General features: G+C 39.3%; 1 protein-coding gene across 1 annotated transcript in view; it reads right to left on the reverse strand.

Moving 5' to 3' along the window:
• LOC135478818 (uncharacterized) overlaps positions 1-24,468 on the reverse strand; it is a 51,758-nt gene that overhangs the window by 16,010 nt on the left and 11,280 nt on the right. The window contains exon 2 of the mRNA XM_064758653.1: positions 3,401-3,566. Coding sequence (XP_064614723.1) covers positions 3,401-3,566 — 166 coding nt within the window. The remainder of the gene's footprint in view (positions 1-3,400; positions 3,567-24,468) is intronic.

Genomic DNA, 24,468 nt, shown 5'->3' on the forward strand with positions numbered 1-24,468 from the left:
AGAGAATGGATCTGACTGACAAATCTATAGCAGGATTTTGTCTGGCAGTCAGTGGTCTTTCCTGCAGACTCATCTAAGGTGATCAGGTTCAGTTTAGCCTGTAAGAATTACCTGATACAACACACAAGCTCAGCCACGTGGGGCTCTGTTAGTATTATCAACACACAGCTCAAGATAACCAGTTTAGTTAGATCAATAGTCCCACACACTGAGTCCACCGCAATAGGTGTCTATTTAATCCAACAAGGCAGTGTTTCTGTGCCACTTAGTTACACTTACAGCTATGTCAGATTCGTTGAAGATGCTCCGATGACCTTTTAACATTTCACTCAATGTGGTTATCAGAGATGGGAAAAGCACTGTGAAAATGTCAACAAAACTGGAGCATTATCTTTACTCATCAAAGGGTTCAGAAGAGAGACTGGCTTACTGTAGCCTGGGTACAAGGTAGATTCAGCTGTGGGTGCTCTGTGACCACATGGCAGCCAGGCTGGTGAAGCCAGGTTTACATAAGGTAGTACATCTGGGAGGGCTGACCCTTGGCAAAAAGAGGCTGGTTAGCTGGGAAAGGTGCAGCCACATTAAGTGGCTGGGGAATTCCAGCAACAGAGATAACTGCTTACTATCACCTGCAGACAGAAAATCAGCTCTCTGTCTACCAACACGATACAACTTTAACCGACTTACTATGACGAAGTACAGCTCACAACTTGGAACGCATCCTTGCATCCATATATACCTCCCCTTGCTTTCCCAATCAATGTCAATGGATCACTTAAGAACTCCCTTTGCATAAGTGCAAAATTGTAAAGTAATGATATGCATTTTATCCTACAACCCAAAAAACCTTTCCACTGTCCGGTACAGTGGCAGTTATATTTGGTCTGAAATCCTGACTCATCATATAGTTGTGTGGTAACATGCAATACCTCGTATCAGTGAGTGAGTGAGTGAGTGAGTGAGTGCGTGCTTGGGGTTTAACGTCGTACTCAACACTTTTTCAGTCATTTGACGATGGAAGGAATCCTTAAAGTTTATGTAATGTGCCTCCTTGTTGCAGGACGGGTTTCCACCCCTCTGTTAACTAGTGCTGCTTCACTGAGACGACTCACCGAAGGCAAGTAAGCTGCTCCGCCCAAGGCATTATACTGATACGGGTCAACCAGTCGTTTCACTATCCCCTTCATGCTGAACGCCAAGCAAAGAAGTTACAACTTCCTCTTTTAAAGTCTTAGGTGTGACTCAATCAAGGATTGATCCTGGATCTACCGGTCCCGAAGCAGACGCTCTACGAACTATGCTATCCGGGCCGGTCAATACGTCATATGAACATTAGAGGACAGAAGGACCCCAGTAATTCATTGATGATAGTACATTTATTACCCCCAGTAAACAATTAAGGATATGGTATGACCCCGAGTAGACATTTAAGAATATGGTATGACCCCAGTAAATGATAAAAAGAAACAAGAAAAAGTATAACCAGTGTAAACCAGCATAGGCCTCACCTTTTAATCTGGAATTCTTACCAGGCCATGGGATAAGCCATTTTAGAGAAACCAGAAAGACGATGTTGTGTCATCTGTAACCTACACTCTTCAGTATTAGAGGCAAGACGCTCCTTTGTCATGCCAAGTACGATCCTTCTTATCATTACAACCAAAGGCCACAAAATGGCCTTTGGGCAAGATAAAATTAAAGAAAAATCAATGAATGCTACAAGAATAAAATGTAAAATCCCCCTCTGTAATTTTTTCCCAATGTTTTCAGGATTTTTTTAGGTTTTTTGAGATTTTATATTTCAAGCTTTTCAATCACTTATAAAAAATACCACAAATTAGATGATTTTTAAGTTTTATTTTTATACCCTCCTATACCTGCTGGGAAAAGCAAAAAAAAAACAAAAAACACTTTAAATTGGTGTGGCCTTGGGAAATATTACATGCAATATCACCTTTACAATAAATTTAGTAACATTCAACATGTAGGTATACATGCACAAATAATGACACTAAACATGAATTAGTTCTTTTATCTTTATATTATTCCTTGATAGACGCCACAGTATTCTGTAAAGACCATTATATACAAGACCCTGATAATTCCTCGATTCATGAAGGAGATAAACATATTTCCTTGTACTCATTTACCATCAAGTCTCAATCTAATGCCAAGTCTACATTACCTTTTATCCGTATTCATCAAACTATGCGACCATAATGGAAAAGTCAAAAGTTCCTATTTTAATAACGTTACCTTACCATTACTGCCATAACATGCATGTTACAGAGACATCTGTGGTATTTACAGAGAATGGTTACCAATAAACTTTCCCCTAAAATTTTGGTCTCATGACTTGGACAGTGAGGTTTATGATTGACTTGCACATGCAGCATGATCGAACAAAACTACAAAGATCAACAAAAATATGTCAAATGTACTCCTGTTAAATAGGACGTCATGGGAATCTGACCTTTTTTCTCGATGAGTATGGCTTTACCAGTCTGAAAGGCATTCTGGCCAAGCATTTTATTTGGGATCTTTTTTAAATCAATTCTATGAAAATAATGCAGACAGAATTGTCCAAAAGGATCCAGGTGGCATGAGTATGGTTAAGAATAAAGCTAAGCAATGTGCACTTTGGTCATAAATTGAAAGCAATCCCATGGCACTGACCCAACTGAAATATCTCAGAGTCTGCTCGAAATCCACTGGCCAGGGCAGTAAGCTAGCATATCCAAGTAGTCTGTGGGAGGTCATATGAGGAAAGCTGGACCCCTGGGAGAGTATAGTCAGCTGTAACAGCACAACCCTAGGGAGAGGCAAAGTACTGGGCCAGATAAACACACCCCAGCTGTAATTGAAGTATTTCCCTTTCTCAGCATCATAACCATCAACCCTAAACAAGGTTCAGGGACCTCACTACCTAAGTACTGTCACTAATACCCTATTAACACCAGTTAGCACCAGCAAATTGCCACATCTTCATCCTTACCAGGACTTCTGCACATGTGCTTCTCATGACAGATAAAGGTAGCTTGTCAAAAGAAAGTAACTGTACAAATCAAATTCATATCCCCTTGGACAAACCTCCCAGAGCCTCAGATTATTTATTTCATTTTCACCTATACTCAAGAACTGAAAATGTGAACATTGAAAGAATTAAAGCAGCTAGTTAAATAGCTGATAAACTATGGAAGCCTTCAGTGGATGTACATTATTGTTTAACAAAAATATAGGTAACATTAAAAAGTTACCATCCTGCTCGAATGTATGTTGACATGGCAACTTTAGGCCAGACACTAGAGCCAATCAAATTCAAGTGATATTTAATGACTGGCAAGTTACATTTATAAAAGAAATTGAAAAAAAGACAGGAATTTGAAAAGATTTCACTTACTTTCCCTTCTTTATCCTCATTCCCTTGGCCTTGCTCAGAACCTTCCCATCCTTCAGCCACGTTATCTTTGGACGAGGATATCCGGACGCAGAGCATTTTAATGTAATTTTACTCCCCTCCTTCACAGTTATACTTTTTAATCTTTTATTAATCCTCGGTGGTTTTGCTGCAAAGAGAAAAGGCAAGTCAGATATAACATATTGTCTGAGGAGAGGTACAAGAGCAGTGCTGTATCACAGAAATCTCACTGTCAGTCAACGCATTATTAAGTTGGAGTTAAGATTTCCTTTAAACAAATGTAAAGATTGGGCATGACAAAAATAACACTAGCGGCTGCTTGATAAAGATAAGCATTCCAGAAAATTATGATACCTTTACAGACTACACACACGTGATACATAAAAGTCTTCCAGATCATATGTTTAATTGAAACTTCCTTGAAGACATGCCAATTTAAGCACAAGGCATTTGACTCAGAGGCAGGGAATCAACTGTCAAAATGACTCATTTTTTTGTTCCATTTCAGATATTAACAATTTCTGTCTTCTAGACTGTTATATCTAGAAGATCACAAACACAACACATAAAAAGGCACAACTGTGGTGTAGCAGATGATTGCTTCAGCACATTTTCTGCAGCAAAATGGATTGGTTTTATACATATGTTTTTATAGAAGAGAATGGCACCACTGAAGCAATTTCAAGTAAAATTGTGTGAAACCTTTCCTCCCTGGAGAATGGCGACAAGTATCACCTAGGGAAGTTTACTTGTTGACTTCAGTGTCCTTAAGTAACTGAGACATGTAAGTGAGACACCAGATAAAATAAAATTGTCAACAGCTACACTCCATTTAGCTGGAACCTGATTCTCCTGCAGGTTTTACCAGACCAGATGGTTCAGCTTTAAGCTGGCTGCTCAGCTTCTCCTCAGCAGGCCAACTGACACATCTAATCATAACAAATTCCTTAATTCTACAGGCTAAGCTCAACAACTAAACCAGTCTTAATTCTTGTAAAAATAACTTATAACACTAAATCAGATGCTGCCACTTTTCTTTTTTTAAGTTTCTACTTTTCATTCATAAGTATCAACACTAAAGCTCTACTAAGTTTTGTACTGCAACATCCAAAGCAATGGGTGGGGGGGGGGGACTCAAAGTGCAAAAAACGCTACCATATACAGATCTGTGTTTACATGCATGTACTTTTATGCATGTACATGCAAAAACTTTCTTTTGAAGTTCCACAAGTCAAAAACTGTTCTTGTGCAGCTTACTCCTATACAGAGTAATCCCTGTGACTCATTGGGTGTTCTTGCATGAACCTTATTTGAGAACTTCATATAAATAAACAAGGAAAGAAAAATTGCTATGTTACTTGTATGCAGAGAGTTTATTAACTTGACAAAAACCAGAATTAAGCAGGGCAGAAAAAACTAAAATCAAGGGTAAAAAGTAGAAAAGCAATCTCATATACCATATTATTGCATGCAAGTTCTGTTTCTTTTTCAGATTTATTTTTTCACTTTGTATTTTATTTTTTTAATCTCTGTTCTATGGGTTTGGTCTTACCAAGGTTAACTCTTTGAATTTTATCAATGTTTACATGTGTGAACTTGAGTACATGCTGTAGCAGATCGCACAGTGACCACCTGGTAACATTTACACCCAACACTACAGGATTACACAGATAGACACCTGGCATAAAGCTTCACGCCATACACCTCTTTGATCCTGGTCCCACTTCATCCCATTATCGTCAGGTCATTAAACAGCAACTGATAAGCAGTCTAGATGAAATAAGCTTATCTGCTAGGAATGGTTGCATGACACACATGTAACTAGCATCTGTCTAACAGGAGAGATTCTGCCAGAAGAAAGCTGATGTAACTGATATTAACCAACCAGTTCATAAGGTACCACTGTTCAGTCATTACTCTCGCACAGATGACGCTCGGGTTTCTAGAGAAACTTCTCAGAAATTGGAAAACCTTTAAGCATGTATAACTTTAGTTTCTACCGGGAATGCTTTGACACAGAGACCATATAACCTCTTGAAGGTGAATAACCCCAGCCTGGCTTACCTGAAGAAGTGTGACGATAGCCACTCTCATAATTCACATCAAGGTTTTACCACTACTATGGCCAAATGTAAGCCAGACAATAGCTTTGCATTCATATGTAACAATATGTCACTGATAATCTTCTCTAATGTACCTGTTACAAACATAACTGTTTGCCAGGTGTACATTATTTTGTGGTCAATTCAACAATATTGCAATGCTGTCCTCATCCAACCTTTACCACAGTCAATGTACATGTACAACCTTTGGAATGGTATATCAGCCAGAGTATTTCTTGCTTCCCTGATTTCGACCAAACATACAAACTCCACTTTGAACTTCATAAAGTTGCATGCAATCAGCACCTTAATATCACACACCTCAGCCATTCCACACCTTTTGAATACTGTGTTTACTGCAAAAATGTGTCTTAAAAAGCATGCTTAGAAGCAATTATAAGTCATAAAATATTACTTTTGGAGCTGAAACTTACATATTTTCAGTAGGCTGTCCTACTACCTTTCAAACAATATCCTCATACATCTTGTTCACATCAACAGAGCTATCTCAAATCTGGTAAAATGAGAACCGTAGAAATGGACGAATTGTTAGGCTGAATACTGTATGTGCTCTCATTTTCATTCCATATCCAAAACACAAATTAACGCATGCAATGTATACCAAACTGTACTTCCTTATGTTCTACATGTAGTTGTTACATGATCTGTTGGCACACACTCTACTTAATAAGTTTGTCTTGAACAGCGGCTGTACCAATATTGAGCAAGTACTAACAGATGAACCTCAACACCAAAGCCAAGATGCCATCCAGTACGTGTAATTAACACCGATATAACAAGAACTGCAAATTAGCCATGCATGTATTCAGTATGCAGGAACCCATAATTATCTGGTTTAGTGATCAGGCTAATTAATCCCAATCACATGACAACTGGATTTCTTACATAATACATTTGGCAACTTTGACAGCCAGCCAACCACATGTATGTTCGATCCCACATCTTATGGTAAAGAAATCATGTCGATACAAAAGCTTAATTGAGAACTGGTCAGAAGCCAGAATATAGCAGCAGACCCCCTGCAAGTTGTTACTTTGTCCTATATATACATGTACCCGCGTGCTCATTATACCCAAGCATGATAGCTCAGGCCATCCACCCACAGGTTATTCCAAGGAAACCCTACCATGCCCTTGCAAGAAAACTTGGAAGAAGGTTTTATGCTGTACAGCTGTGTCCTCCAAGTATCAAGACAGTTAATGGCTTCAGTTCTTGACCTACAAAAAATGTCTTGTCAAAACTATGCAAAGGGCAAGACATTTTCTGAACAAATTTGTCTAGCCGGGAAAGTGAGAGGGCTTTAACTGTGGTATTAAAGCAGCAGCCAGAGTCTAACAACTGATTGTGGAGCTATGTTGAGCATGCGTTGGCTGTCAAGCCCTATCGCAGAGCTCACTGGCCCTGTTCACAGGCTACAAGAAAAACAGCTGTTAAACAAACAAAAGACACACTATCACTTCTTAAAAGCCAATGCAGGATCACAGGAGCTGTCAGTTATGCCATACTATCAGCCTGTTCTTCTACCAGAAGCGTCCTTAGAAGTTGACTGACTGATGGCATCTTGCACACTCCTGTTCCCTCAGCAGTCAACCCTGTGCCAATTCTGACATGTGTTAGTCCCAATTGCCAAGCGCCATTGTATAATTTACAGGAATGCCTCTGTCTTCAACAGAGTACTCTACACACATAAATACATGCATATGCTCTACTCCAGTTTCTCCCCATGGTACTGTGTAAGCTGGACTTGTATGCTGGAGTATTCATTACCAGGATACCAGTACATGCATGGCCAGCCTGTGACCCTTCCATCTATACTGCTGCCTGCTTTTGTCCTTGACAGTGACTAAGGTCAATTTCCAACTGTGTCTGATATATCCCAAGGGTAATATGGAAGGGTACTCAGGCAACTTCCATCACACTCCATTGCCCAGTGTGATGTAAAGACACCACTTTTTGACCCTCTTCGCATTTCAATTAAATTAACATTAAGTCCACCTTCTGGTTATTCTTTCCAATCACTGACTTTTCAAAGCTTAGCCTTGTAATTTCAAAATCTTATTTTAGTCATTTTCTTTTAGTCAAAAGTACATGAAATTTGTCAAACATACCATGCATGAACAGCCCACAAAAACTGAAAATAAAATTAACATCACCTGTCTTAATTCTGTTTTAAGTGTTCTTTTTCACACATTACCTACACATATAAACCTAGAGGAACACTTATGACATGCAAACTTGGTGAAGCATCAAGGCTTTGTATGGCTGGAATCATGCCACTGACAGTTCTCAACACCTTACCAATTGCTTCATGCTTAACCAAGATAAGTAACACCATAAGCTTCTTATGCTGACACAATATAACGTGTAAGTCTACACAAAGAATTTCGCTCTACAGGGGAAAACCCCTCACCTGCTTTCAAACAAAGACAGTAAAGCCAGAAATCATTTCTTAGAACCTCAGACAAAATGTCAAGACAAATCATAACAGCAAAACCGACAAAAATGGAATATCATTATTTGGAGTAGTCACCATCAAGTGGCTTGCATCTCAAAGATCAACAATGTATATGTTTTGTCGAAGAAGTACAGAATTAAATCTAGATTTCCATCATTATGCATCATGTTACCCACAGTGCCATGGCAACCCAATGTCTGGCTAGTGGCTGGTGGCTCCTGTAGTATCTGTTATTATGGAATGGAGACGTGATTGGTCATAATTATGACAAATTTTCCTGGAAAAGGGAACAGTGGCAAACTGAAATGGAAGCCTTCAGGGTTTGGCATGCATTGTATACACCCATCAGAGCAGAAGGTATTACCCCTATGCAATATGCCATACAAGAAAACAAAATACACTCATATTTACCAAGAGTAAAATAAACCGCCATGACCAACAGAAACATTCTAATTAGAAAAAAGAAAACATGTACAATAACAAGAACCATGAATATAAGAAAGAATCAATCCAGCAACATCAGTAATATATCCCAGTAACATGCCAAATAAAACAGAACTGTCAACAACAGGTTTAGTACAGTACATCTGTATACATTTAGCTTGCAGAATGTAATAATGATATTAATTTCCACTTTCCAACAGTTGAAAACTCAACCAGCAGATTGTTGCTCTTCCCAAACGCCCCCAGAACAGACTGTTACAAACTATTAATAGCATTTAGATGAAGATGAAGGCTTATGGAAAACAATAAAGTGACACATGAACACAAATTGAAAATTGAGACTGTAAGCAAAACTGTCAAGTGACTGCTAAGTAAGCATTTGTAAGTTCAAGTAGGCCTATTTATACCAAAGAAGCAAACACAATGAGGAATATGATTCCAGCCTCTACATACAGTAAATCTTTAATTAGACCAAACAATATTTCTTACAATGAAGACAAATGTCATATGGTGGCTTTGCTACATTAGCATGGACTACAGAGGCACCAACACGCTTCAGCACAAGTGAATTTGGCCTCTCTGATTGCAGACTACAGAGGAACTGTACTAGCTGACAAGATGTTATTTTTCCCTTCACCTCCCAGTAGAGTGACATTCAGAACCAGGTGGCTTCAGACTGTACCAAATCTATATAGACCTTCTGTGCAACACTTGTTGCTTTCAAAAATAATAAACCTTTACAATAAGAATATTTGGGGCAGATATAAAAACCATGTAGACTTCATACATGTAGATGTGAATGAGGAATTGGCCCAGAAACACAGATCTACAGATGTATTTAGTAGGAGTAGGCTGTGACTTACAGGCTGAGTTCCCAGTGGAACACCAGATGATGATTGTATACAGATGCTCACACCAAGAAACCACTGAACAGCACAAACACGTGTTTACCACAACCAACTGTCTGACAACCTGTAGAGTGAAGGCTCAGTCGCAGTTCTTATGCTCTTCTCGGCACAAACAGTGCAACTTAACCACCAGCTGAGTGCAAGAGGCGATAGTGGTTATCTTGTGGCACATTGTTCAGATAAATTACAATGTAACAAAAATACTGCTGCTACATTCCAACAAACCTCCAAATACTGACTCTGGTGCACAGGTACTCACAAAGAATTAAACATCATGATAATAGATTACAGTCATGTTTCACATACACACACAGCCCATGGCCAATTTGGGCTAAAGGTCAAAAGATATGTACTGTGTTCTTTTAAATCACTGCAACACACACTCTGGTGTTAACTGCCTGATCAGTTCATCTACATCCATGATCCATCTGTCTCGCTTGACAACGTGCCAAACAATGGTTGCTAACAGTTATTACAAAATATTTACACTCTCAGGAGATTCAAACACTGTGTGAATCTGTCTACCACATAAGGGCAATATCAAGGCTGAAGAATGACAATTTTGGGAAATGTAATTGTAAATACAATACCACAAGCATTAAACATGTAATGGTAAAAAGTGAAAAATGATAAAAAAAAAATTTTTTTTGGCAATTGCAAAATGCTTTAAAACAATCTACCGACTGAAGTACTATATGTACATGTTTTAGCCAATAACACATGTACGTACATGTATATGCATGTACATTTGGCATGTTCTTAATTCCGTCCAGGGCTATTAGAACTGAATGTCACATATTATTTCCGATATATAAGATCCAGTAAGTTGAAACAAACCTAAAGAGAACAGGGCAATGAGATCTAGGCACATTAACTTCTACATTGCATCACACAAGGCCACTAACAGCTAGGGGCATCAAGCATGTGCCTTACTGTGCAGGGAAATATAAAACCAGCACGGTATGCCAGAAAATCACACATCCTATAATTTATTATCAAACTACAGTATCATTCTATGTACCAATCACATTTTTACACTTTTCCCCTATATTTTGCCGCATATACAATAAACAATGAATAATCAATAATCTTATCAAATCAACCTAAATGACAAGAAAAATTTATGCTTTTGCACCAAGTTAAGCTGAGCCGAATAGTGGCCAAGTTGTTTACAGCCTGAAATACTAGCAAAGAAATGGACACAAATTAGAAATCCTTGCAATCAATCACAAGTCTTATCCGTAAACTGACAAATATTAAATATTCCACACATCATCTGAGCACACAAGAATTAATCCTCTCAGCTTGCTACCGGCTGTAGTCCACACTTGTATGAAGTATTAAGTAAGTAGTTTGCAGGCACAAACACACCCGCCTCTTGTCACAGGCTAATCCATTAACACGGTCAGAACTCAAATAATTTGACTCCACAATATAAACTCTCCACAAACACTCACTCATAGTTCCTGCAACACACCAACTGTTGACAAATTCTTACATTCATAATATCTGACAGAGACATCGCCAAAAAATGTTCACACCACCACCAAAATTACTCTTGATAATCAATATTTTTTCCATTAAATGGGCAGTGACAGCCACCAAAATTGTAAAATCTAGATGTACACAATTAGCGCAGATACAACCGTGCACTTTTTATACTCAAATTGTCAATTAGCCTTCCAAATCATTCTTACTTCACTACCATTCTCTTCCCTCTGAAGAATTCCTTCTCTCCTTGAAAACCAACATGTCACAATATCCAGTAATAGTTTGAATCTAATTTCTTTGACAATATCTTCATAATTTTGGCATGGTAACCATTACCAAGTGCACAAACATTTAAACATTTCAGGATAATATTTTTTTAACTTCACAAAAACTCCAGGTTGAAGGCTAGCACTAACTAAACTTTGACCAAGCAGCTGTCAGGCAATGCAACCTTCAGATTAAGATTAAGCCTCCCTGGCGGCCAGTTTGTCTTGTTATTAAACCAATGAAGCATAGCTGTCACAGTCAGAGAACTCCAGTCAACCACAATCCCAGTGAATAGCCCACCATGATGTAAGAGAGCAGCTGCCTGTCAGCCAGCATCCTTATAGCCCTTGTCATCTATAAACCCCACACATACTTAATAGTTCTCAGCTGATGCTTCTGTAAACATCCATTTGCCAAATACACTGTCCAGTCTCCTCAATAAACACAAACTGTTTCCTGAGTATGATAGAAAAAAAGACCTGTTGTTGTAGGTTATCAAGAATCCTGGGGCAAATTCAACCAGGTTTTAATTATCCAGGGTGCATTAATTTCACAGACAACACCAAAATGTGACTACCAAGTACAAGATTCAGTAGATTCTTGAAAGTTTCTTCTTGATAACCCTGCGATGAGGCTACCGTTTTGCTGTATCTTTAGGAGCTTTACCGTGCAAGTTCTTGGTGCAAGTTTGGTGCAAAGGGTCACAGAAAATGTCTAGGTATATCCATAAATAAATTTGCACTTGGTGTTTTTTTCCAGCCGTACATGTATGAGAAGAGTTCATGTAAGCAATGTCATCGAGATACATATAGACATCAACTAAAGTTCACTGACAAATAGGAGGGATTCTGTCATAGCCAGAGGATTGGTTGCCATTCACCCAATCGCACAGTTTCTGCATCCAATTGGTTTGTGTCAGAAACACAGCATGAGATGAGGATTTACACCATTAACCACTGGCCTGAAAACATCAATAAACAAGGGACAATTTGGCAGAAAATTACCATAATGGAGAGCAGTGTGAATTGAATGGCCATTGATTTCTGCTGGTGAATTCTGGACACTTCAGGAAGGTGGTCAGCTTCTACCTAGAGCTACATGTTCTTCCAGGGGGTACAGCCACCAACTGGCCCTGGTCCAAGTACATGGCTACACAATACCCTACCTTGCTGCCATAAATCAGCTCTGTTTACACTGCCAGACAAGGTTTCCAGCCCAACATTAGCTGAGCACATCCTCTGACAGTCATTCCAATATCAAACAGCAGAAACCTACTTCTTATAGGACTACATGGTCATGACCAAAAATTAGAATCTTTTTTTATACCATTTACTGTATTTATAATTTAGTTGAACATTTCACTATATGTAAATATGATCGAACAAAACATTCTACATTATTACTACAAAAACAGTTGACTCACGACTGGGTGGAACATGTCAAAAACAAATAAGGGACAGTAATGTTTAATTACGAAGGTGAAAAAACCCTTGTTTGTAAGCATAAAGGAATGTATAAAATGTTGGGTTAGTCCGTAAACAACCTAATGCCTGAGCAGAAAAACAAGGAGATGGCAAGGCAAACAGTTACAATTCGTTACGATTCATATTGCCTGTCATCAAATTACGGCCTGCTCCTGTGAAATGTGGCATGCGTGTACAGATGCAGACATGTACAGAACATTCACAGTTTACCACTGTTTGATCCTCCCACACAATGACCTGAAAAATGGGGACTGAAGGTCCGGTGCACCACTCATTAGATACATTCCTCACATGAAATAATTACCTATACGTAAACATTGGTAGACAAATTTTGTCAAAGGATTACACCAGGAATATATATATATATATATATATATGTATACATGTATATGTATAAATGTAAATGCATTAATGATGTAGACTTAGCAATGCATAGACAAAAAATTGCCTCATATTCTGAGCAATGAATGTCTAACGACACTGCTATTAATGGAAGGTTCTTCAGCAGAATTGACCTTTGTGACTTCCGTTCGAGCCAGTGTATTGTAATTACTGATATCAATTACAGTACACTCTAGTATAAATAGCCATGTCTAATTTGTGATGTTTTGGACATAGGTCTACATTAATTTCCACGCTGACAGCTGAGACAATAATCAATCATGCACGGCAAGAGATCATCTTCTATACGAAGCATTAGCATATCACATTCACACTGATGATATCACACCATGTGTTCATAATACTTTTCAGGCTTAAACGTTTGCTGTGACGTCACACTGTTTTCTGTGTAGTTGATTATTTTTGAAGAATCCACGCTTGCAAGTTTGTGGTTTGAGTGGTTATGGTTCAGGAGTTGTACCCCTGAGTGCGTCTTCGGCTGGTGTAAGGTAGAGGCTGATTCGAATTCACGAACACAAGGCTTCAATACATTCCAATATCCCACTGAGTTATCCAGGAAGACCATGCAACCTTCTCCTTTTAGACAATGTTTGTTACGACATCAACCCTTTGTCTAACCGATCATAAGAATGTCATATATGACAGTTTCGTTCTTTGCATTCATTTCAATACACCAAATGATGCCAGTGTGAGAAAAGACAGAGTGGCGTCATCAATTCTCTTAGGCACATACATGAACAGCAAAACAGTTTGTACTCAGCTGAACTGGTGAGCCTAATTCGTGGCATTCTCATTATAAACATATTGGATACCTCCAAGGTATGTCAAGGTGTGAGTGTGTATAATCTACTATCAGGCTTTCCCAGATTATATGCAAGCTTCAATCAATTCAAATTTACATTCCTGCATAACTAATCATAGAACTAATCACTGTCCATAATCTTACACACCCAGTGTATGCTCATGTAATAAGCTACATAGAGTACAACTGACTGGACTCCCACTGGCTAAAAGTTCAAATGCTGTTGCACTAAAACTTCATGTAACACCGTCACGAAAGATCAACCATGCCATGCATTTTATTCCACTGTGCAGATAATCCGGCTCAGTGGGCTGGAAAGAGCTTTCAATGATGCTAACTGTGATGTAAAGTTTTTTTTATTATTATTAGTTTGAAATGAAACCTTGCAATTCTTGAAAAAGAATCGATAGTTGTTATATTTCTGCGAACATGTTCAAGTAAAAGAAACAACTAGCAACAGTTGATTCTTGAAAAAGAATCGATGCGGCTCTTTGCACCTTGGCGATTCTTTTTCAAGAATCAACTATTGCTTGTCGTTTCTCCACTACATAACCTTTGATATGAATGATCAGTGTATGCAGAAAGAGTTAGCAAATTCAGTGCAATACATCTGCAGTATACATTTATGCATATATTTGCACTTTCAAATTATAACAAATTTAGAGAACATACTGGAGCATGAAACTATGACTGATCAGCCTCAACATACCCTAGTTGACCACAATTGTGATGCGTGTTCATGCATTCAAGTATAACTATTTGTGTTTGTGGCTTAGGCTAGGGCAGTTAAATAAGCAACACTGATTGACCTCTCCTCTCAACAGTGTGTACTGGATGTGACCTCTGGTTGACCACAGTATGCCCAAGCCCTTTGCTGTTGTCACCCAAATGTTCATCTCTGGTGTGGCCAGGTCAACTCACAACCATATCATCACATCTGTCCCGAATCACCAACACTGCTCACCTCAACACTTCTTAAATTAAAACAAACCCCCCACTTGTGATATTGTGTGGATGTACCATATGACATAGGGGGAAAAACGACAATAATTCAATGTATCTTTGTGAACCCTCTTGCATTTCCCTCAGGATTTGCAACCACGTGATGGCTTGGACTTGGGACGGGGGTTACCGTGTGGTATCAGGATGGGAAAAAGGACAGGATGCAGGTGGGAACTCAGGATGGGACTAAGGGTAGGACACATGATGGGACTCAGGATAGGAACTCAAGATGGGACTAAGGGTAGGACACATGATGGGACTCAGGATGGGAACTCAAGATGGGCTAAAGGTAGGACACAAGGTGGGAACTCATGGTGAGACTCAAGATGGGACAAAGGGTAGGATACAGGAAGGGACTCAAGATGGACTCAAAGGACAGGACACAAGGTGTGACAGGGTGGAACTCAACATGGGACAAAGGGTAGTACACAAGGCAGGACTCAGGGTGGGACAAAGGAGGGACTCAAGATGGGAGAAGGGATAGGACACAAGGTGGGACTTGGGTATAGATTTATAGGCAAGTGTATCATGCAAATTTATGATTTTTGTTTCAAAACACACAAACTTATTTGAATTGGGGTTAAGAACAGTATACTGAATGAATTATGTACATCTAAGAAACTAACCACTACAACAGAGCTAGTAAGCAGCTACCATGATTGCAGTTGTGGGAGGGTGTGTTGGTCCAATACCTTCCCATGGAGAATTGCCATTTTATACACGCACACACTCTTAGCTACCTAATTATGACACAGGATCTAGCCTAAAGGTAGACCTCTGTATGTGGGAGTAGCAGACATAGTGTGTGTATTCCACAAAGTTACTTTGACACCAGCCAGACAAGCCTTTCAGCTACCTTCCCGATGAAGAACAGCAAGAGCTGCAAGCCAAGCGTTTCATTTCCAGGTAGGCTGGCATGGCCAAAAATGATCCACAAGCAACCAACACACAACTGTGGCACAGTCTAATGGAATGCAATTGTGTTACACACTTGCCTACAAAATACCGTTTACTCAGATTGACTAAAGAGATCAGTCATGTCATTCTCATTCTTCAAAGAGGCATGTCTAGTTTTCTACAGCAATGACTCCAGTTTCACCTTTCTACAAAGAAGCATGTACAACAATCTGTAAGCATTTTGGAGGACAATACAAACAACAATTATTGTATTTAATTATTTACTTATCTGCTGAGTTTTACGGCATACTCAAGAATATTTCACTAATATGAAGACTGCCAGCATTATGGTAGAAGGAAACTAGGCAGTGCCCAGGGGAAACCCACAACTGTCTGCAGGTTGCTGGCAGGCCTTTCCACATACAAGTGGAGAGGAATCCAGCACGATCTAGGCGTAAACTCACAGCCATCGTTGCATTTATTACCACTGTTTATAATGTCTACAACTGTACACATGATGTATGATGTACACAAGTGTATATAAATGTATGTGAATGCCATTTCACCCAGGTATGTAATATGTTTATTTTGATTGTTGTTTTATGTGGTAAATTCAAATTTGCACATCTAATTAGGTATTTCCCCCTCCCTGAAGCAGGTTTACCTGTGCTACTTTACACATCTTTCTGAATAAATATACTCACTGTCACAATCTTTAATACAGAACATGTATTCCCAATAAGTCACAATCATTATCAACTTTACCACAACCTGGCACCAGAATACTTTACTTTGGTACTGATATTATAAACATATTATACTTAATTTCACTCTCCATAATGACATGCAGTAGATCTGTTCTATATAATGCCTATCCAGTTCACAAGTACCAATCTATGAAAATTGCTACCTTCCTTCTCTACTTTAATTGGGCAACTGTTTCAAAATATACAGTGTCCACAGGTGCATTAGAGGTGAAACTGTTGCTATTATTTTAACAAATCCAGAAAACATTTCACATATTTTTTAAGCACAAGAAACATGGAATTGTCACCCAGAACACAGTTTGAAGCCAGTAGGTGCCAGTGTAAAAACCCCAATTTAAAATGCATTGCCAGAAGCACTACACATGGCTAGTATCTATAAAGAGAGCTCAGCTGTCCAGTTTATTATTTCACCTAGGGATTATTTATGTAAGAGACATTTGGGATTTATGTTCAGCATGGCAGTCAATACATCAGGCTTCACACTTGCCCTTGTCTTATGTTGTAACCAAACACGAAATATATACAGACTTAAATACTGGCTTTACTTTCAAAGCCTACTTAGTGTTAAACTCATCCTAGCTTCAGGGAAACAGGGCCATCAAAATTCCTAGACACTGAATCCACACAGAATCTTGCATACATGTACAGACTAGGCCAGTCAAACACAGACAGCCCAAATATGTTAAATACTCCATAATAACTCTGGTCGAGCTGAAAGTCATCTAACAATTGACTGCAACATAATATCTTTGTCAGCAAATTAAAATTCCAGACACCTGTGGGTACAATGGTCTGGCAATCAAATCAGAAAAGTTGAACAAGTGCTTATAATTTCTTCCAGCGGCAATGTAAACCATGACAATGGTACTGTCCACCTTTCGGGAATAAGTAACCACATTAAATCTACACACACATGGAATCTCAAAGGTCACAAATACAGGTCAGACATACACAATCAAAAGTTGGTGCATTACTTGTATTATTCTAAAATACTGAATTTGATTTAGACATCAAGGAGAGCCGAATAAAGTGGGCATCCAGGTAAATCCACCCACAAGGACATTCCACATTTTAACTGCCCACTTTACACCCACAGATATCCGGTACTCAATAGCGGAGGAGAACATAACATTCCAAACATAAACTTGAATGAAAGGATATGCAACATTATAAACTGTTGATACTTCAGCGCATATTTGTAATATAATTCCGCATAGTTTACAACCATTTGCCCTCCCATAACCATAAGACCAAGTCACTGATGAATGCCTTTAATGTCCTGCATGATGGTTCACTCGTAGAAGTAGTATTGATGTGTCTTAAAATAGATCACTGTCTACACAAATAACCTGTGTCAATTCCAGGCCACTATTTCTGTCTTCCTATGAGGACACACAATAGAGCTGACTGCAGAGAGAAAATGACGCCACCCAACTTCTACATGCCCATGCATACAATGTAGCTAGATGGCTGGGAGGAAACCATTTCATGTACATGCAAATGTTACTTGCATAAATATACCTCTAGCTAACAGACTGCAGTAACAGTACATTATCATACATTAGTTTAAACCCATACCAACAATATGAGTCCACTGTAATATATTAAATATTGAAGGCATTGCTCCACTGATATGTGTGGCTTACATAGGTCATTCATGCTCATGGGGTTTGTCATTCACAAAAGCACAGGGGACAGTATGCTATCAAGATAAGGAAGAAGTCTTTCCTTGAAATTTAGCCCTGAACTCTGGCAGAGTTGGTAGGTCAAGCCAATTAGGTGGGCTGTGCCTATAGCAGTTCAATAGCTGGTTTATTAAAGCACATTAATTCATCGTAAAGCAACCTGACCAAATATTGACAGTCTGTGGTGAGTGTGGTTGGGCTCTCATGGCCTAGGGGGGCTTGTCTGTTCAGGTATTACCAAGCTGGATCACTGTGAATGGCATACCTGGCCAGGAGAGAGCCTATGTAGGTTAATATCCTCTGACAGCCGGCGCCCAGGTGTACACAGGTACATAGGTAGGTGTGGGGGTGGACACAAACTCCTCCACACGCAGGCAGGTTAAACACGTGGATTAACCGCTACACACTCCTCTCCTCACCACTTATTGTGCAATATGTCACATGTATCTTCAGGCCAAAAAAGTTTTTCACCTCTATCACCTGATACTAAACCTACATGTATACATGCTGCACACAACAGAATGTTGATAATGCTTACACATACACAGCATACTAAATTTTGAACGACTCATGAATATTTGATTTGAATTTATGCATCGAAACAGACATTCATATAACAGCCGTCAATCCATAAAAATGTTCCAGGTCAATAATCGCAAGTTGTTTTACGTATGTTGCGCTTACACAGTTAATAAAGAATTAATAAAGAAAGAGAATTACTTGGATTCTTAAACCCAAACCAGGATGAACACTCAGAGTTAACTGGAGTTAATTACATTTTGGTGACCGTGTTAAAATTAAAAGTTGGTAAGGTAAGGAATAACAAGAGTTTCAGAATGAGAAGAAATACACCAATCACGTCAGAGTGAATTCTGAGTGAGGCAGTTCTTCAAAAAGAGTTGACAGGAAAACCAAATACATCGCCAAAATGGGTAAAAGTCATATGACAGGTTTTCCTTATGACTTTGTTCTTGTGGTATTGCAAGTGGCAAAACGTCATGAAATTTGATAACAAAAATAAGCCATTTTGTAGTTATAATGGTCATACCAAAAAATTTCAGGTCCACACTTACAAAAAGATGGATGATGCCACACCATAAAATGACCAATAGTTTCTGATGGGCATATAACATGAACAAGAAAATATTTCATATATTCATTTTCCTTTGCCGATTGAAGCCAAGGCTTTCAAACCATGAGATTTCAAAAATAGTTTAAACACTTTAACATGATTAGCTGTATTTTTGACCAAACTTTAAGCTCTGCTCTGTAATAGCACTTTACCAATTCAGGCTATTACACTCAGCAAGGAAGAAATATCTAAAGCTTGAAATCACTGGAGAAAACCTGCCAATTTAAGCAGAGGAGGCAAATCTCCTGATAACAAATGAAATCCAAACTTCATTTAATTTATCTAGCAGGAAGTCTGCCATTTCATCCCAAGGTCGATTTCTTTGATTAGGAGACATCAGGAGAGACATAAACTATGAGACAAGAAAGATACTAGTATACATACTCATGTTATTGCAAGGTAAACCTTTTTCATGCACTGACTACATTCCCTGCAGACACCTGTTACATCACCTGCTGCAAAACACATCTACACCAGATATGTCATCACATATGTGATGCACATATCCATATCTATTTAAAGCTTTTAGATGAATAGTTTACACATTTTGCACGTGATCTATAATATTATCGTGGACTCGATTCTAACTATACTGACACAATATACAAATATTTCCAATTTACCAACATTTCTAAGTGTAACTTATGTAGTAACGTAAGATTACCATCTTGAACAATGTATCGGTATTTATTAAAAACAAAATATGATAAGACATCTCAAATGACTTAAGACTCTATGAATGGACTAGTAACTGATGCTAGTTCACAACTGACACATGATTTACTATGCTGACGCTTTATGACATGATAGAGCCTTGCCAAGTTTTCCAAGAGTATCATTGTTAATGCCATGCATACTTTCAAAACCATATCCGTGACACACCTGAAATGTAAGTACATCTACCTGTGTTTTTAATGACATGTAAACCCACACTCTGACAGACATGACATTTCAGTCCTCATTCATCAAGGCAGACAGGTATAACCCTTTAGACAGTCTGCATGGGGTCACTGTGACATTTCTATACTTACCTTTGTAAAGTTTTCTCAGTTCATTCACCTGTTGAGCTATTCCATGGTGTACATGTATGCAAAGGATTGTGTGCTGTTGGATTTTTACCATATTAGTAGGATTGTATCTATCATAAAGCAATTTACACATTTAGGTCTGAAGATTTTGAAATAAAAAATATGTGAACCGGGTATCATACCTTGTGCAACTCCAGTATTAGCTTAACCTACATTCTGTCTTCTCTGCAACAAGCATTATTAAATTTCCTATGAATAAATAACACCAATGACTACCTGCACACCTTCTGCTCTAGGCAGAGGGCTGCTTTATTATTCACAAAAATTTCAACAATGCAACAGCAGATATATATGTACATGTGTAATGTATGGCACTTTTTCAAGATTCTATCCCAGAGACATTCCTGTGAAAAACAGATCCACTAGAGTAACAAAATGATATACTGCTAAATTGATTTACACAAGTCCATAGCTTGTCACTACCTTACTTAACACTTTCCCCATTGCTTTGATGTTAAAAATAGTCAATTACCAGTCAATCACTGTTAAGATCCCCAAACTCCTTAGATTTACACTCAGATTTCCTGCACCTTTCAACACCAGTTAATTATCTCCAACATGCTCATATACCCACCTACCCAAGAGCTTAATGGCTTTTTTGAATATGGAAGCAAGATCAATATACAAGCCAAACAACTATTTTAATTCTCTTGCCAACTAGCACAGCTCAGTTAATCTTCCTAGAAGAATTCCCCCTTAGAAATACACGACTAATGTCCCTCCTGGGCTAATGTACATGAAATATTCTCATCCAAGGTTCCAATACAGACTCCCGACAGCTTTCCTCTTAAAGCTGATACAAATAAGCATCGCCGTTAATTAAGAAAATAACAGAGGATAAGTAGTCAGTGTTCAGCGACAGTCTAAGGTAGCAGCTGCTAAGAATAATCCAGCAAATGAATCTCTGCAAACAGGCCAATAAACATTTATAAGACATCACAAGGTATTTTTTTGGCCAAAAAATCTCTTTGAGCAAATAGTCTGAAGGCAGATTTGTTCAGACAAATCTAAGTAAGAGCATAAGATTTGTAGCTGTGCTTTAATAGACCAATAGCTAGACTAGATGCTGTGCACCATGGCCTTACAGTCTACACAGCTATCATACAACTTGTATAGCTCAATTCTCTCACATGACTTTTGAGTAAATATGCCAAATTTGTATCAGATATCAGACACCAATGCAATGAGATAAACCCAGCATCACCACTATATTCATCAAAACTACCAGTGCCTGCACATGTGAAATCAAATAGCAATGTGCCTTCATGATAAAAACCAAGCAAAGCTTTCCTTTACAATTCCCCATAATAGAATCAGACATCAATGTGCCCCAAAAAGGTGACAAATGATTGTGACCAATGAGTGGGCTGCCATGACTGCTGACAATTGGCATCCTACACGTAGGTGATCATGTCATCTTGGCCTTCTTCCTCAACTGGTTGCCCTCCCCTCACCATCCTGAAGTGAACACAAAGGTCAAGATGGGCAGGTCTATGGTTCAGCCACACAACCTGACTACCCTTCACTGTTTAGTACAAGCTGAGACTTACACCATTTTCCTCTTGCTTTCAGGCCAGCTAATTAGCATCTCTTCTACAGCCAGTTGGCCGCTCTCGACCCCTTTGCCATTTCACATTACACCCAATTGCCACTGCAGCAGCAATAGTATCAACAACCATTAATGTAAGACATCTAAAGGGTCTGTTTCTGAATGGCTTAAATATCAAGTTTCAGGCCTCCACTGCAAACTATTCAGCAATCTGTATAAATGTTGTACAGAGTTAACACAGTCATTACCTGACCAATTTATTGTTTATTAGACAAAGGTCAGATGAACTTCAAAGAGTCAGTGGTGTTGAGGCAGGCGGGCACTCTCAGTTAAGTGTTGACCTGTCCAGCCAAATGTCAGTGGCTTTCATCATTAATGAACCTAGAACACACAAGGCAAAATGAAGCATCTGCTGATATGGTGACCAGAAGAAAGCCCAGGAACAGAGTTAATGCATTGTCAGGCAAATAGCTTCCGTTTCTGACCTCCATGTGATATATAACATAAAAGACACAATTTCATAACATGGTCTCTGCGACCATGTTCAAATGGATTACTCTTGCCAAACACAGTTTAAAACCCCGCATTCCACATGGTATGGTTTGTTTCTAATTCAAGAAAACCGGATAATTGTGACAGCCTGCAAGGCTTAAGAGATCACCTAATGCCACACCCACTCTTAACTGATTGTGGGAAAACTGGAAACGTAATATACCTGTGAAATGGAACACCTATTAATCACAAGCCTTTTTTACCTGTAGAACTAATTTCCTGCAAACATCAGTATGAAATGGCACTTTATATTGACGAGCTATGCCCATTTGGAGAACATGCTGGTAAAAGGTGCTAATCCAATTAACTCACCTGGACATAGCACCTTCCTGTAGATTGGGACAGAGGCATTCACTCACCCTGTTACTTGACGACTATAGTCTCTGACAGTAATCATTTTATCAATACCTCGCTCAGGGTTAAATATCAAAGTGTATGAAATGGGAACCTGAATACTCAGTTGAATGGATAGTCAATTGAACTCCAATATTTGTCAAAACATGCCGACATGTCACAGCAGTAGTAACATAGGAATTCTGCACAAACAAAAAGCTGAACTTTTGCATGCATCAAAGATTTTCACAATGTCAAAAACAATATATATTTGTTGCAAACGGAGGTCATATTAAAACCTGCCAGAGAGAACAAAAATTGTAGTAGGAAGATAGCCATATTGTCAGCAGTAATCAAGCTTTGTTGAACATCCAAAACACTGACATTGTAGTCACTGCTGTTACCAACTGGGTTTCTGAATCAAACCTGAAATTGATCTCCTAGACAGCTCCTCTCTCAGGGCTATAGGAGCATAGGTCATTGTTCTTGATATTGTGACACAATCGATACCTGCATCCTGAATTCATCTAGCTCAAATTACAACATGCTCCTGGAGCAGCCCCACATTACTGAAACAAGTAATTAACTGAAAAACAGCAGTGGTCAATTTGTGTCAACAGAAACAATCTCCCTTGTGTAGAATCCAGAAACGAGCACCTGCATTCTAGTTCACTGGGGCAAACAACAATGTGCACTAATGTTTGTGTGGGCCACCAGAAACGTGCACCTGTGCATCAGTTTGTGGGGCCACCAACAATGTGCACTAATGTTTGTGTGGGCCACCAGAAACGTGCACCTGTGCATCAGTTTGTGGGGCCACCAACAATGTGCACCAATGCTTGTGTGGGCCACCAGAAACGTGCAACTGTTCATCAGTTTGTGCGGCCACAAACAATGTGCACTAATGCTTGTGTGGGCCACCAGAAACGTGCACCTGTGCATCAGTTTGTGGGGCCACCAACAATGTGCACCAATGCTTGTGTGGGCCACCAGAAACGTGCAACTGTGCATCAGTTTGTGGGGCCACCAATAATGTGCACTAATGCTTGTGTGGGCCACCAAAAACGTGCACGTGTGCATCAGTTTATGGGGCCACCAACAATGTGCACCAAAGCTTGTGTGGTCCACCAGGAACGTGCACATGTGCATCAGTTTATGGGGCCACCAACAATGTGCACCAATGCTTGTGTGGGCCACCAGAAACGTGCACATGTGCATCAGTTTGTGAGGCCACCAACAATGCGCACCAAAGCTTGTGTGGTCCACCAGTAACGTGCACATGTGCATCAGTTTGTGGGGCCACCAACAATGTGCACTTATGCTTGTGTGGGCCACCAAAAACGTGCACCTGTGCATCAGTTTATGGGGCCACCAACAATGTGCACTAATGCTTGTGTGGGGCACCAGAAACGTGCACCTGTGCATCAGTTTGTGGGGCCACCAACAATGTGCACTTATGCTTGTGTGGGCCACCAGAAACGTGCACCTGTGCATCAGTTTGTGGGGCCACCAACAATGTGCACTTATGCTTGTATGGGCCACCAAAAACGTGCATGTGTGCATCAGTTTATGGGGCCACCAACAATGTGCACCAATGTCGTCAGTTTTTGGGGGACAACAGAAATGTGCACCTGTGTACATCAGTTTGTTGGGCCACCCAAAATGTGCT

Source organism: Liolophura sinensis, chromosome 1, assembly GCF_032854445.1.
Source record: "Liolophura sinensis isolate JHLJ2023 chromosome 1, CUHK_Ljap_v2, whole genome shotgun sequence".
Lineage (NCBI taxonomy): Eukaryota > Metazoa > Mollusca > Polyplacophora > Chitonida > Chitonidae > Liolophura > Liolophura sinensis.